The sequence below is a fragment of the Uloborus diversus genome, chromosome 3, assembly GCF_026930045.1.
Source record: "Uloborus diversus isolate 005 chromosome 3, Udiv.v.3.1, whole genome shotgun sequence".
NCBI classification, from domain to species: Eukaryota; Metazoa; Arthropoda; class Arachnida; order Araneae; family Uloboridae; genus Uloborus; species Uloborus diversus.
Window position 1 is genome coordinate 44,174,716 of NC_072733.1, and position 17,271 is coordinate 44,191,986.

Consider the following 17,271-nt stretch of genomic DNA (forward strand, 5'->3'; position numbering starts at 1 on the left):
AATTTTGCAAAACGTTAAATTTATGTGTGCTAAATTTGGCTAAGCTTTGATATTACCTGGATTTTGTATAAGATATTTTTGCATTTTACTAGAGAAGCGAAAACTCCTCTACTTGAGTTTTCGAGCATCAAAACACTTATGTACTAAATTTGGAAAAGATCCGTCGTGAACTTGAATTGTCAGAGGAAAAACCCTTTATGAAGGGAGGCCAAACTCCCCTCCCCCCCTTTGCAAATTTTTGCGCATCAAAGGAACTGTGTGCCAAATTTGGCAAAGATCATAAACTCGATTTATTAAAAGAAAAACACTCTATGGGGTTTTTCTTCCCTCAGGGGTGGGGAGAAAACTCCCCTATGTGAATTCCTGAACATCAAAGGATCTCTTAAACGATCCAACATAAACTGAATTTTGCACAAGGGCAAATCTTCTTTGGGGGAATTTCCACCCCCATAGGGAGGCGAAAACTCCCCTATGTGGATTTTTCAGCATCAAAGAAAGTTATGTGCAAATTCTATCAAAGGCCCAGTGTAAACAAGATTTTTGTAAGAAGGAAAACCCTCTATGGAGAGTTTCGCCCCTATAGAGAGGGGCGAAAGCCTCTATGTGAATTATTGAGCATCAAAAGACCTATGAGCCAAATTTGGTTAAGATCCGACGTAAACTGAATGTGTACAAGGAAAAACCCTCTATACATCGTTTCCCATCGGCAGGGGGCGAAAACCCCAAGGGAATTCTTGAGCATCAAAGTATTTACGGGTCAGATTTGGTAAACTCACTTTGTAAAAGGAAAAGTCCTGAATGTGAGCATCTGCACACCATAGAAGGGGGGCGAAGACTCCCCTATGACACTTCTCGACCATCAAATGATTTAACAAAATTGACTGTGCCAAGTTTGTCAAACATCCCACATAAACTGGATTTTTTTTGTAAAGAAAAATCCTCATTGTGGTGTTCTTTGGAGGGGGGGGGGGGGTCTTTCTATGAGGAATTTTCGATCATCAAAAGGCTTCAGCTCGAAATTCGGCAGAGATCTGACGAAAACTGAATTTGTCAATGGAAAATCCTCTTATGAGGTACACAAGTATTTTTTTCGATTTTTTTTTACCTGTGAAAGTAGAATATTTAGTATTGTTTTGCTAACACCAAAATGAAACGTCATCCTACCACTTTAACATAACGTAACATTCCACGTTCAAAATTGGTGCAAAAGTGGTGGTACAACATCATATTTCGACGTGCTATACGACATCGATCGACGAGACACATAGACGCTTTTTAGACCGTTCTGACAGAACGTAATTTGAACGTGTCGGCTGGTGTGCTCTGAACGTGTTATAGAACGAGCTTTGAACTCCTTTGTGCTGCTTGGGAAAAGACAAATGTACCGAATTTGGAACAGATCAGACAAAAATGGGGTTCTTATAAGACCCTCCCCCCCCCCCCACACACACGTGGTTTCCCACTCTATAGCGGGACGAAAACGGGAATTCCCGAGCGTCAAAGGACATCTGTGACAATTTTGGAAAAGACATGATAAAGCGTTTCTTTGTAAGAAAACCCCTCATTTGGTGGTTGTCCCCCATTAGCGGGGCGAAAACTACCCTATGAGAATTCCTGAGCATCAATGAACGAACCTCTATGCCAAATTTTGGAAAGATCCGACAATTAATGATTTTTTTTCAAGGAAAACCCCCATCGGGGTTGCCCCCCCCCCCACCCATACATTGACGAAAGCTAACCTCCGTGAATTCCTGAGCATCAAAGAACATCTATGGCAAATTTAGAAAAGATCAGACAAAAACTTTTTTTATATAAGGAGAACCCCCAATGCGGGGTTGCTCCCCCCCCCCATCATGGAGGGTTGAAAACTACCATGTGTGAATTCCCGAGCATCAGATGACCTCTGTTCTAAATTTGGAAAAGATATGATAAAAACTGTTTTTTTATAAGAACCCCTCCCGTATGGGGGTTGCCCCCCATTTTAGCGGAAAGAAAACCTCCCTATGAGAATTCCTGAGCATCGAATAACAAAACTGTGCCAAATTCGTAAAGATCCAACAAAAACTGGATTTTTTGTAGGAAAACTACCATAGGGGTTACCCCCCGCCCCCATAGAAGGCCGAAAACTACCCTGCGTGAATCCCCGTGCATCAAAGAGCCTATGTGTCAAATTTCGGAAAGATCCGACAAAAATTGGATTTTTTCAAGGAACGCATCCCCCCCCCCCTCCCTGCTTGATTCTTGAGCATCTAAGAACCTCTGTGGCAATTTTAAAAAGGTCGGACAAAAACTTTTTTTTTAATACCGAGAACTCCCAATGCGGGGTTGTCTGTCCCCCCCCCCGCCCCCCACATAGAGGGATATAAACGACCTTGTGTGAATTTCCGAGCCTCCAATAACGAACCTCTGTGCCAAATTTGGAAAATATCCGACAAAAATTAGATTTTTTGAAGGAAAACCCCCATTATGGGGGGGGGGGTTAATTAGATACAATGGGGAGTTTAATCTGCAATGATTTGTTTTACCTTTATTAAGAAGTTGTTTGTTTGTAATTTTACATAAATAAAAACTTGCTTGACATATTTTATGTGCCTCTTTTTTTAACAATTACTTGTCTTTTTTTATGGGGGGGGGGCTGCAGGCCCGTTGTTTCAATTTTTTCCCAAATATGACAAAGAGTCTGTACTCAATAAAAAATTTTCAGAAAATGAACTACAACAACGGCCAGTCATGTGTAAAAACATGAATGTTCAAAAATCAAGACAGGAGGGGGGGGGGGGGGTCAATTGACCCCCTCACCCCGTAAATGTCGGGCCTGTAAAAGTGACTACAGGCAATAAAGTGGGAAACTACGGTGGCAAGATTCTGAAGTTAAGATTTGATCACACGCAGACAAATCTTATAAAATACAGTTGAACCTCGTTATAACGAACTTAAAGGGACCGTTAAAATCGATTATTATAAAACGTGGTTCGCTTTATCCAAAAAACAATAAACAATAAGACAAGGATTGCAAAAAAGTTCATTTCAGCAGTTATTTGTTTTAAGCGTGTTCGAATTAACGAGGTTCGACTGTATTCTCAAATATAAAATAAAAAACCTCATGTGCTCAAAGAAAAAAAAAGGAAATAAATTTTCTTAAACATTTACGAAATTAACGTCCTCATATATGACGAAATTAATTTGACGAAACTAATGCTCTCAAAACTATGAAAATGATTGTTAATTTGACGAAACTAGAATGAAGAAATATTTTGTTACATTTGACGAAATTCGCATCCTCAAATCACTAACAAAAGCAGTTTCTTCAATTTGACGAAATGTTCGCTCGGAGCATATCCCTGGAAGTGGTTTCGTCAAAAATGAAGAAAATTTCGTCAAATTTGAAAGTCCATTTCTGAGAGTGTTCTGGCAATGTCTAAAGCTTAAAGCGAGTTTCAAAAACACGCGGTTTTGAAAGGAAATAGAAAGTACGTATTTGTGGCTCTTAGTTTTCTTTCTCCTGAAAGTCAATTAAACGTTCAAGTTAAAAATTTGATAAGTTGTGCGATAATAACTCTGTTTTGTATTGACCGAATTCAGAAAACTCAGCGACAATCTGGCAGGGCAGAAAAACATATAGCGCTCGCATTCCCAAAAAACCCATCATTTTCACAAATCAGCCACTTTTCGCTCCATATTAGACTGAGTTTTCGGTATTCAACTGTATTTGATAAAAAAATATATATTAATCTTTCTTTTAGATCAAATATTTCCATTGAAATATTAATGAGTTCAAGTTTTACTCAACAAGGTTCTAATAGATAAAACTTAAACCCTGATGCAAAAATTAATCATTAAAAAAAAGGAATACTCGATAAATTTTATCTACTGCCATGCAATGCAAAAATGTCTTTCGAAAGCATGTTTTACATACATGAAAATTGATTTTTGAAGCTAACATAAAGCCATTTACAAATTATATATATATATATATATATATATATATATATATATATATATATATATATATATATATATATATATATATATATATATATATATATATATATATATATATATATATATATATATATATATATATATATATATATATATATATATATATATATATATATATATATATATATATATTTATACGAATATATATGATAAAGACAGCAATAGTGTTTATAAAAATCCGAATTTCTTACGTTCACAATAGAAATCCTCTCCACTCCATTTTCCGGTTTCCAAGCATGTTCTGGGTTTAAGCGAAAAAGCATTCCGTTCATTCATTTGAAACAAGGGGCCGTTTTGACTGCAAGAATAAGGACAATAGCCTTTCTTACATTGAAATTCACATCTTGATCCATAAGTATTGTTGCAGTTTGCTGGTATTAAAATGCCTCCTTCAGGAGCATGAAGAACAGCACATTTGACAGCTAATTAAGTAGAGCAAAATTTAAACCACCAATTTTACTTCGTTAACATATTTTATATAAAAAGAGAAATTTCAAACAAACGTATGGATCAGATCTGAGTAATCTATGGATTGGATCTGAGTGAAAATAGCTAGAACTTTCAGAGTACTTTTGATTATTTCTGCAGCACCGCTAGGATATATTGTGGTATTTTGGCTACAGCACTAATGCCCAAATGAAAATATTAAAGAATTAATGTCATGTAGAGTTCACATATTTATGTTCAGAGTAACTGAAAAATGAAAAATGTTAGGCATGCTACCAAAACTCTTCTTTCGAATTTTGTTCCATATTTTGAATTTCGATATATTATTTTGATAAGGTTTTTCTTTTTTTTTTTTTTTGTTACAACGCCATAGCTTCGTCAACAGTTCTTCAAACATCATATATAAGACATCGTTTTAAAGATTTTTTTTCACAGCTTTCGGCTGAAAAGAAACTATTAGCTTTGTTTTTCGAAAATCATCGGTTTATTCTGTTTTTTATTAAGCATTTGTTAAATGTATAGCACCCCACGAGTGAGGTTGCGTGGCTCCGGTGATGAAAGTCTCGTGCTTGAAACGCGGATATCATGGGTTCGATCTCACCGAGCATGTTGACGTTTTTCAAAGGATTTTTACCCCCCTCGAGTTGATCATGATCCAAATATTATTCCGAGAATATATAATCTACACTCGCAGCAGAATTCTGAGCCACAGTCGTACTGTTGCATTAAAATCAGAAAATGAAACGTTTATTTAGCATGGTAAGTCGTAGTATCATGAGTAATATTTAAGTTTTCTTTTTTTTTTTTTTTTTTGGTGCTGTCTTAATACTTCATAAAACTACGTAAGTACAAAGTAAGGCATTATTTTATTTTATTTTTCACCACCATCAGTGAAAAATAAACAAATAATTCATATTGGGACTGTTTTTCGGAAAATTACGATTTAAAAAATCAGATTTTTGAGCTACCACTGTCAAGCACGAATGCTTCACACGGGTCAGAAAATATAATGCAAAATATTAGATACATTATACCATATTACATTCATGTACTTAAGCTGAAAATTGAATTGCTTATCATTTTTGTCAGAATTTTGAATCTTACCTGGGAGCCATACGAATTATGTAATGATGAAAAAAAAAATCATTACTAGGTAACAACTGATAGTGCATAGTGAAATATTTTTTAACGCAAAAATTATTTACCCTCATCTTCCCATTATCGAGGTATTCGACCAAAATCTTACGAAAAGTCGCCAAATTCAAACACTTGACGAGAAATTTCAAGTGCCACGCGACTTCACCGTCTGCAAGTGGCAATACATTTGAAAAGCGTGGGGAAAGATACGTTTAATTTCTCAGTGAAATTTGCTAGGGCCTCAGTGGCTCTGAGATAGAAGCGTCGCTTCAAATGCCAGAGGCGGTGGGTGGATTCCCACAGGTCCCCTGTGTGCTATTTCCTCTCTTTGCACTGTAAATCTTTCTTATGTTATCCTATGAGTAAATAAAAAAAGTTCAACCTCTCTACGCAATGACGCCTCTTAATTTTCATAATGGTTTGGTTAACTATGAAAACAATAACAACCGAAACTCGCTGAATCTGATGACTTTTCTTAAAATTTCGGCATACTTTGAGATCTCATATTTGGATAAAGAGGAAACGAGGGCAAATTATTCATGTGCTCAAAAACACGTTTTACTATACTCTTTCGGTTGCTACTTATTTCGGTGTTTTTCATTACACTATCGTATGGTTTTCTGGTTATTAAGTGAAAAATATTGCTCCTAAGCAAATTATCTGCATTCCGAATGAAAACTCTTTTCAAATTTTTATTCTTTTTCTATTTGTATGAATCGCACAATTGGGCAAAAAAATATCAAAGTGTCTTTGAGTCATAGTGGCTTCGCTTAAGTTCACCAAGTCTTTTATTGGTTTATTTATTTCATAATTATTTATTTTTGCAACCAACTGACACAATGGCTTCAACACTTAGCTAGAAAAAAAAAGTAAAATGTTAAGTGGACTCAAACGAAGCCTCTCTACCTAAAAAGTTTAGTTAAGTTTATTACGGCTCCCCGAATATCTGCTTTACTTCAATTTTTTTGCAGACAATAACAAAACAGAAAATAGTTTATTGCAAAAATTAACAACATTTTGAAATGTAACTGAATTAAATTTTTACTTACGTGAACATAATGTACCATTTTTTTCATATCCTGTTACACATTTACAATCATTCACACTAGTACTTCCTTCACCATATGTTGTTGAATGCTGTGGACACGATGTGCATTTTGTATTCCCCGTTGAATCTTTATATGTTCCCTTTTGGCATTCTGTAAATTTTGAACGAAAACTTGCTTAAATAAAATTAATAAAATTTCTCATAAGTGAATGTACAAAATATTTTCAGAATGCTAGTGCATTTAATTCTAACTATACATGTGCATTTAATTCTAACTATTTAAATAGTGCATAAAATTATACATGTCTTTACTTTTTAAATTTACATGTTGAAGAACTAAATACTTTCAGTTTTTAGAATTTATATCAGAGGTTTCATTAGTAAACTTTCGTTAACAGTTTTGAAATTCTCAAATAAAAATTAGTTATAAATGAATACACATTCCGCTTTTAAAGGTAACGCCAAACTGAGTACAGCTTCCGTCCGGTTCTTTATAGTTTAGTCAGTTTAAACAGTATTGCTGTTGATCAACTGCTAAAAGTCTCTGCTCAAAATTTGTTAAAAAATCATTGAATTTATTACGCAAGCTCTTTAAAAGCGCAAGATTAGTAAGAGAAAGTAAGGGAATGCCGCTCACTCAAAGGAAAACATGAATAGTGAGGCAAATTTACTACAAAATTTCGTCTATTTACAAAGCCTTAAGACCAGTTAGCAATTAACTAATTTGCATAAGAATTTCAGCATAGTTTTTTATCGCTTGTTCACCGTTCACTGAACCGTAATGCCCGACATGGTAGGGTAGTTGCGCTCAAAGTTTGGATGCATCATTTATGTACGACAAAAAACCCCTACGTAGTTGTTTGAGCTCTTCACACTTTTATATATTGATTTCACTAATACATGAGGCTGTATAACTCCCACTTTCTACATATTTGTACCCACATATTGAGTACAGAAAAATCGCATTTTTTTTATCTGCCCAGAATTTTCCGCAAAAACTGCAGATTTCTGTCAACATTTATTCGATTGAAAGCAAATCATCTGGATCATCATCATCAACTGACAATCATCAACGTAAGCCAGTTCCAATCATGTAGCTTGTGTCATATACACTCCAGCTCACGAGAGCTCTATTACCCTTCATCGCCACGTATGACTGGAATGCATTATTGTAATTGGCGTAGCAAAGAACTACAAAAATAAATAAAAGCATTGATTGCACAGCTAAATGTGTATATTTAATAGGCATAATGAATAATTTACATTTGAAAATGAGAGTGTACCTGCATGGTTGATGTTGTAGAATTTTGCAACAAAACAACTGCAAACTAATTACGCAAGGTAACAAAACGCCTTTGTTCAAAAATGACTATATCCTTATCATAAATTAACAGTGATGTTAGCTGTATGGATGTATCAATCACGAGTTTTTAATTCAATTCTATTTAAAGATATTTGAATGATCTGGATTGCCCGTTGTGCGCCATTATCCGACTTTCCCCTACGATGCCATGAGGATTGAAATGTAATTTAACAGCTATACTAACTTCACATTAAGTTATAGTTTTTAAAAATACAACGTTTTGGAACGAAATTTTTGAAAACTCATTGCTATAGCCGAGAGCCGAGCATTTATCTTTCATTTTTTTCCTGGGTTTTCTTTTTGAGCATCAAAACTCGAATTATTAAAGGAAGCTAATTAAAACATGAATGCATCTCACTCGCTTTAGATCAAAGATGTTATTAGAATAGATCAAAGATTAGATGAAATTCGACATTTTTTTTTTTTTTTTGTCTTCCAATGCAACTTTAAGGAAACCATAAACACTTCCTCTCGAAATGATAGGAAGATAAGGTATTAGTTTTTTATTTCTTTTCAATTTTTATCAGCTATCTTTATACTCCATTTAACCTATGGTATGGACTTATGGTATTACGCATGTTAACCTTTTGCTTAGACCCCCATTTTATCTTAACTGTCCAATTTCCGAAAAATGTTGGCATATTTTCATTTAAAAAAGCGATTCAATCTCAACGGATATGAATGCATTCGTTTTCAGGTGTGTTGAATCAAAGATGAAGCTCTCCAGTAGATCACTAATTGGGTAAAACTTTGGTTTAAATTTAGTTTGGAATATTAGGTAAAATACATTCACAAACATTGAACGTAAGCCAACCTTGTAAACTTAGATAAAAGCGATAAATATTAATAGCCTATCATTCGGTTCTATTGATTAGTTTTACCCTGTGTAAACTAAGCGATTATTTATTACAAAAATAACGAGGGACAGTTCAAACTAGTTTCAATTAACTGACATTACTTCAGAGTGTCCATAAATGCATATAATGCAAATGTTAACATACAAATTAAAAACAGGTTGCTTTAAGCAAATCGTGGAATATTCAACAGTTGAAGAAAAACGCTTAGTCCTTTCTTTAAAACTTCATGTAACCTTACTGTAACAATCGCCTTGGTACCCATTTCCATAATAACCTTCTTTGCAAACACATTGGTAAGCACCCCCTCTGGTTCCACAAAAACAGTTTGCATTTTCATCACATTTCTTGTCACACAACGAGTCTGTGACTTGGTCCCAAGCCACTTCAAAAGTATCTGAAAATAATGCATAATATGTTAGAAGATCATGATTTATTATTAATGGCAGCTAATTTATACTTTGCTTTCACAATTGCAAGCAGAAATACCTTAGGAAGTCATACACTACCAGATACACACCACGTTACGAGAGTGTCTATGTTATAGCTCGTACAAGCAATCATAAATTTCAACTAGCCACGATATAAACTTAGTTGTGTGTGCGTGTATGATATAAAAGCTAGTTTTTCTTTTCCGCAAACCATTGCACATCAATTTAACCCTGGCAAAATCCTTTAAAAGATGAATAAAAATAATTTACTTATGATGCACATTAATTTTCAGCAATTCTTATGTTGTAGTCGGTTTCATTGTATATGATATATTTGAGAGAGAGAGAGAGAGAGTGGTCCAAAAGTGCGGGTACCCCGACATTATTTAAGAAGTTATGTGAAATGCGTTTCAATGTTTCTCATACCCCGAAACCGAGAAGTCTCAAAATTCAAAAACATCGGTAAAACACCATCCATGTCATAACAGAGTTGAATTCTGCTCCAAGATCTCGCAGATGTTTTGCGGAGTAGTAGGTATTTGTAAATATTTTGCAGCAAAAACATTTGTGAGAACATGGCGTAGAATTCACTCCCGAATTTCGCAAGTTTTGGCAATATTTTGTAGCACTTAACGGCCTTTGTCTCGGAAACTGTTGGGTGTAAAAAGATAGTTGTAGATTGATATTGTCGTAAACTTATTCTACTTTTAAAACGTTCAAAATAGGTATTTTTAAAAAACGAGGAGAAGGACAAATTTTCAAGGGGGAAAAAATTTTCAAGGGGAAAAAAATTTCCAATTTGTTCCTCTTGAAAAAGGTAAATTATTTTAACTTACCTTCACTTTGCCTCTCATTCCTCTTAATTGTTTTCCTTGAACATCTAAGTTGGAGGAATGTATGGCGGAAGGTCAATTAATCTTCAAACTACAGAGGTTATAATTTACGTCTCAAATATCGTTTCTCAGCGGTTTTAAGAATAGCTGAGCTTTCAATACTTTTCAGTACTTTAATAATAATAATTTTTTTTTCAATAAATAGGAAGTCAAAGCTTCTAGTATTCTTAATTGGTATTATTCGTCTTACAAGGAGAACGCATGACTCCGGAAATTGACTTCCGGGTATTAGTAAGCTATTAATAGACAATTCCGAGAAAAAACCGTCAAAATTTTAATCACAGATATATATTTAGAAATGTCAGTAGTAGCTTTCAATGAGTTGTTATAGTTATGGACTAGCGAATTTTGTCTTGCTTAAAAATTATCTCAAATTTATCAATAAAATTAATTAAGACATAACGCATTTAGACATCAATTTCTAGTACAGTCGAATTAGCTTATAACGAGCCCTGATTTAACAAAACACCGATTAAACGAAAAAATGGTACGATGTTAAGTCAGTTGGAACATTAAAACTCGTTTTTAACTAGCAAACCCCGCTTAAAGCGAGCAATACTTTCAGGGCCTGGTTAACGCATGGACCTGCCGGTCCCTGGACCTGAGCACCACAATTTCAGGAGCACCAAAATGGGGAAATTTCTTTCTTTCTTCTCTCTTATGGAAGCAACTATGTACTTTGAAAATGAGGGAATTTTCTTGTGAGAGGGGTACCAAAATGTTGCCAGGATATGGGCATATCTTTGGCTTGATCGAGCCCTGAATACTTTGTGATTCATAACATTTCTATTGACTTCAAGCTTAGCTTATCCTTTCTTGGAGAAATTCCTTTAACATTCTAAAACAAACCGAAAGTTTATGATGATTCATTTTGAGAACTGGTTATGACGGTCTTTTTATTGTTTTGTGGTAGAAAAGCAGTTGAAAGTTTTTGTTGATACCAATGGTATCACGAGCAGGATTTTGTAGCTTAAAAGCAAAATTAAATAATAAAAGCAGGGATTTGTGAATTTCTATGTGGCCAACTTCAACATAGTCATTGACTTTTGTTGAGTGGAAAAACTTCAAACGTTTTTCGAAGTCACGGGTGCAAATGACAATGTTTTCCGAACTATGAGTATTTTTCGAAAAAACAATAACAGAAGAAAAGGGCAATAAAACAGTTCCATGCAATCATGCAAATAAAACGACTTTGCTTGTACAGAGATTAAAAAAAACAAACAAAGCAAGTATTTATGAATTTTTATTATTTTTCTCACGAACCCAGTTTTTATGAGCACTTTGTCATAACAAGCAACTATCACGGTACCTTCCTACTATTTACACTCAGGAACATTGAAAATAGCGCCACAAGAAAGAAGAAAGGTACAAGAAAGGTACAATGATCCAAGTTTAGTGGCATTGCGCATGACCGTTTACCCCACAGTATCGGTGCAATCGGAAAAAAGGTGCTATATAAAACAGTCTGCAGTCCAAGCGCTCTTTTCCCGTACTCCCTTTTCCAACAAAGCATAGGTAACTCTGTCTACAATGGTACGGAGCCAGAGTGATGTAGGATGTCACTGACTGGCAAAAGGTGGTATTCAGTGATGAATCTCCGGTCCATTTTGGGGTCAGATGATAACCGCAAACGGATGTGGAAGTGCCCTGGAGAAAGGTACCATTCAACCCATTTTATCGCACTACACACTGCCCGAACAGCGAGCATAGCATAATGGTCTGGGGGAACGTAGCCTATGATAGCCGATCCACTTTAGCTGCGGTAAATAGAACCTTAACGGGCCAGCGTTATTTTAATGACATTCTGCAACCACATGTAGGACCGTTCTTAAAGGGTCTCCCTGAGGCAATTTTCCAGCAAGATAATGCTCGCCCGCACACAGCTAGAGTTACTCAAGACTTCTTACGTCTTTTTGAGACTCTTCCAATGCCAGCTGCTTCCCCGATTTGTCCCGTATAGAGCATGTAAGGGATCAGCTGAAACACCAGACGCCGCCGTGCTTCTCTGTGCAAGATTTAGAAGTGGCAGTTCAAAATTTGAGGGTCCATCTGCCTCAGGACAACACCAGACGTTTAATTAGCTCAATGCCGGTTCGTGTTACTGCTTGTATTGCAGCAAAAGAGGGTCCAACACTCTTTTGAAGTAGCACTCTGTATTTATCTCATTTCTTAGCCTGTATTTGTTTGATTGCCTGGATTTTCGGATTCAGTGTCTGTCTCACCTGCATTATTATGTATATTAAATTTCACTTCAATCCAATGCTTCCTTCTTGGGGCGCTATTTTCAATGTTCCTGAGTGTATAAACGAGTTCGACTATATAAAGCAAAATATAGCTGCAAGAAGACTGATAAAGTTTGGACAACATTTGAATATTTTACTTTGTTTAATATCCGATTTTAAACAACTACAAGAGATGAAATTAGTAACAACTATAAATGAGTGATTAATTCTTTTAATAACAGAATTTCAAAGGTATATAAAATCCTTACATTGCAGAAAAGGTTTAAGAACCCGGTGTTGATCTGCAAATAGCAGAGAGATATACATTTTCAAGGACAAAGTTGAAAATTAAAAAGACTTCACTTCTTAATTTTGTCTTCTAACTTCATGTTTCGATTATCGTTATTTTGTTGTTCTGTAATCCTACCGAGCTCTATCCAGAAGTATATTTCCCATGGCGTGCGCTCTTCTCGATCTTATTAATCAGTTGGGTGTCCATGGAATTGCTGTTACATACAGTGGCTCCCAAAAGTGTTTGTACACCTACGACTTCAATGAAATAAGACCCTATCCATTGGTTAGAACTAATATTTCGGAATAGGTATTAAATTATATGATGTATGATAATTTTCAACAAAACTACATAACAATTTTTAAAAAAATATTAAAACTTAATTTTTTAAAAATCAAAAACTAAAAAGTTCCGGAAATTTTATCTCACAAAAGTCTTCGTACACTTTAAAAATGTCTATATATTATTGAATAATCTAACTTTTTATTAATTTATTATTTAGTAGAATATCATGCAGTATCAATAACACCTGTTAAACTTCTGGGAATAGATTTCATTCTTTTTTCTTTCTTTTTTTTGCGTAATTTCTGAGTAAGTGTTCAACCACACTTCGAGACTTACTGTTTCTAGCTCTAGTTTCGTTTCAAAGCCGTATTTTCGTAATCTAGCCTCCAAATATCTCTAAGTACGTTACATTTAGTTCAAATCTGGAGATTGAAGGGGTATTTTCTAAACTTAAGGACAATTTTTGAGGCGCTAGACGCAAACGTTGAAATCCGTGTGTTTCTTATCGTTGTTTTGATGAAAAACAAAGTTGTCTGCGATAACCAAATTTTTGGCTAAGAGTTTAAAACTGGTTTCTAAATTATTTAAATGAACAGCATGATTCATTATTTCATCAAAAAATTCCAAACTTCCAAATCTTATTGCTGATATGCACCCTTACACAAGAACACCTTCACCGTCCTGATTAGCTGGTCCAACTAAGTTCTTAAGATTAAGTTCCTAATTTTTTCTTTTATTTACAATTATACAATAATTAAACCAAAAATGTTGAAAGCATTTTCATCTGTAAGTAAGATGTAATTCCGAAACGTTTTGAGCTTATTTATCATTGTTTTTGCGACGAAAAGCGTAAGTTTTCTGTTTTTCGCACGCCCAAGAAAATTTCTGCGGGAAGAGGTCCCATTTAATCCAGCTAATCAGAGAACTTTGCGAACAATTTTAGGTGAAAATTAAATGTAAAAAAATTTATTTAACTCTGCAGTAACTTTTACAGCACTCAAATGTGTATTTTTCATCGTTTTTTTAACTAAATCTCCGATCACGCTTTGTCAACTTTGCCGGTTGACCTTTTCTTACTTTGTTTTCGGTCCGGTTCTTTTCTTTAAAGCATTTTATCAAGCACTTTACAATAGAATGGAATAAATTAACTAATTTAGAGACATTTCAAACCAATTTACCGATACCGTGAGGAAAAAGTTCAGATCTCGAATGGTGGTTGTGGTTTTTTACGAATACCAGCTATTTTAAAGTAATAAGCACAATATTAAGGAATAAATAAACAAAAATTTAAAGCTAAATGACTTTTAAGGGTCAACAAAATGCAAAAATAATAAAAAAAACGATATATGATAATTTTAATCATGAATTTATTCGAAAATATTTGAGTGTATGATGACTTTTGTGGTGTATTATTTCTCTGTCTCTTCGTTTTTTGACCCATTTCAAAAACAAGATCAGTCAATATTTTGAAAATACTACTGGGTTTTATTTAGAATGACATAGGAATGAAGTGAAAAAATATTGGACTTCGTATTCCAGTTCAGTTTTGCGTTATTTTGGTTTTACTAAAACACTTTTGGGAGCCACTGTACGTCAAACTGATGTAGTCCAAAGCGTTTTTAAATCCTAAATGTAAAATTTTACTGTACTGGTGGAATTAATGTGTCAGTTTTTAAAACAGTATACTGTTAAGCAATAGATGTGTTCGAAGGGAATGTCTTTTCTACTGCTAAATTCATTTTCTATTTTTCAAATGAATGGTTTGACGATAGAAAAGATTACTCTCATTTCAATCGTCATAAAATCTTAATATGCTTTGTAAAATATTCACGTTCATTTCAAATATTTAAAGTCACTCGATTCATATTAAGGAAAAATCTGATGTAAAAGTTGTGAAACATAATATCCTTGTATAAAAAATAAGTAAAAACTTTTGTGTGTGTACTTACCTTCAATTGTTTTACTTACCTTCAATTAATTTTTTATTTACTTCTTTAATGTATAGAAAATTTCTCAAAATGTAAATATGATTTGGTGACGTTGCTATCATATTTATTTCTTCTGTATTAACGTTAGCTACTCCAACGGAAAATATTATCACACCTCTTGCTTTTAGTCGCTGTGCTATTGGAATTGGACTGTTATGTCCATTGCTTCGGCCATCAGTAATCAAAATTATTAATCTAAACAGAAAATAAAAGACTGTATCAATGTATGACATTTCAGAAAAATACAAGATGGACTGATAGCAATTGAGGCTTTAGTAGTCTACAATGAGACTACCTTTGCAGTCACTTAAAATACAAGAAAGAAATTAAGCTGACGCAATATCTAAATCAAACCAAACAATAGGGTCTGGTGGGGGAAAGTGGTCAATGGGGTAAAGTGGTCATACTTCAAATAAATGACTATAGCTTGGAAATAAATGTTCAAATGAATGTGAAAATTTTATTTTAGGTTCGGTGAGTTAGAAACTACATTTTGAATACAAAATTTCAAAACTGGCAAAATTTTATTTGGTAAAAAAAAATATTTTGTGTAAACATGAAAATATTAAAAATCTAAACACCTCTTTTAACTTTTTTGGGAAATTTTGTTTGTTAGAATTATGAACAGATTGACGGCACAGGAAGCTTCCTACATGTCTTGAGATCGCTTACTCATTAGCAGTTAGCTGAATATATTTTAGATAATTTTTTACAACAATTTCAGTAAGATGGGGTAAAGTGGTCATAATATTAGGCTTAACGAATACTGTTCTTCTAATGTCACTTAATAGTTAAGTATAAGGCAGATATCAATTAAATATTAATTTCACTTAATATGTATTGTTCTTACAGTAAGTAGGGTTAAATATACCAGTATATACGTATGCATACGCATATACTCGTGTAGGCACGTACATAAACGTATTCACATAAATGCATCAATAAATACGTACATGGGTATCTGCGATATAGGTATTTTTTATCTATGCAGATATACATTCGACTATACACGTATATTCTTGCTTTTACTCGTATGTATACGAACACTTATATACTCAGGTAGACACGTATATACACATACGTACTCGAGTAGACACTTAAATACAAGCGCATGATATACAAGTATACAGGGTGAGATTAAACTCTTGGGAAAATTTTTAAAAGGTGTAGAGGGAAGAATAAGAAGCAAGAATAATAAGGAACATATGGTCACAAACACAATGCGGACGCACTACATGCACGCAAAGCCAAAGACTGATGGATGCAAAACAGGTTACAAATTTGTTACACTAAGACAACTTTACACAACATTTTAGGTCGTAAGAAAGTTTTAAAGCGATTGAAGAAATCTGCAGCCTGCAGCTGTAATACAGGCGTCGTAATCACAAAGACCTCTCTGTTTTAATAACGAGACTTTTGAAAAACTTTCATCCATCGCTGCGCCTTTGTTGCGATGCGTGTATTAGAACTACTACGGGCCGTAACTTTTAACAAGTGCTCTAAAAATTTCTTAAAAACAAAAATTTTGATTAAAATCATCTTTGTGTAAAAAATTTGTGACCTGTTTTGCATCCATCAGTTTCTGGCTTTGTGTGCATGTAGTGCGTCAGCGACCATAAGCTCCTTATTATTCTTTGCATTTTATCCTCCCCTCTCACACTCCTTAGATTTTTGCTCCAGAACTTGGATTCACTCTGTAGGCATACATGTATATAAGCGTATATACTCGTGTATACATATATGTACTGGTGTATACACGTAAATGTACGTATATTGGTCTTTTCAGGAATATAACTGTGTTTACACGTATACATACGTATATAATCGTGCTTCCATATATACATGTCTATTCGTGAGTAGATACGTACAAACACGCACTGGATGCATCCACGAATTAACTCGTGTATACCCGTATATACATTTATGTACACTTGTGTATGTACCCACATGTACACCTGTATATATATGCTCATATACGTCTACTATACACGTATATATTCAGGTATGCACGTGTATACTCGAGATACAAGTGCATACATGCATATGACGTTCGTTTATACGCGTATATACACGTAACACGTATATAAACATGACACATATATACTCCTGTAGATACGTCAACACTCCTTTAGGTAATCACGTATACATGCTTATGTACTCGTGTATACACGTATATACTTGAGTAGGCACGTGCATGCATGTATCTGATGTATACATGTATGTATTCATATATGAACGTGTTTACTCATGTTTACACGACACGTATATACTCGTGTATACACACATATATTAGTGCATATACTTGTAAC

The 17,271-nt window shown here is 34.3% G+C and overlaps 1 protein-coding gene across 1 annotated transcript in view; it reads right to left on the reverse strand.

The window, feature by feature from the left end:
- Window positions 1-17,271, reverse strand: part of LOC129218247 (sushi, von Willebrand factor type A, EGF and pentraxin domain-containing protein 1-like) — a 120,799-nt gene that overhangs the window by 94,815 nt on the left and 8,713 nt on the right. Inside the window, exons 2-5 of the mRNA XM_054852471.1 lie at window positions 14,943-15,157; window positions 9,093-9,248; window positions 6,636-6,785; window positions 4,194-4,424 (exon numbers count right to left, since the gene is read on the reverse strand). Of these exons, the coding sequence (XP_054708446.1) occupies window positions 4,194-4,424; window positions 6,636-6,785; window positions 9,093-9,248; window positions 14,943-15,157 (752 nt within the window). The remainder of the gene's footprint in view (window positions 1-4,193; window positions 4,425-6,635; window positions 6,786-9,092; window positions 9,249-14,942; window positions 15,158-17,271) is intronic.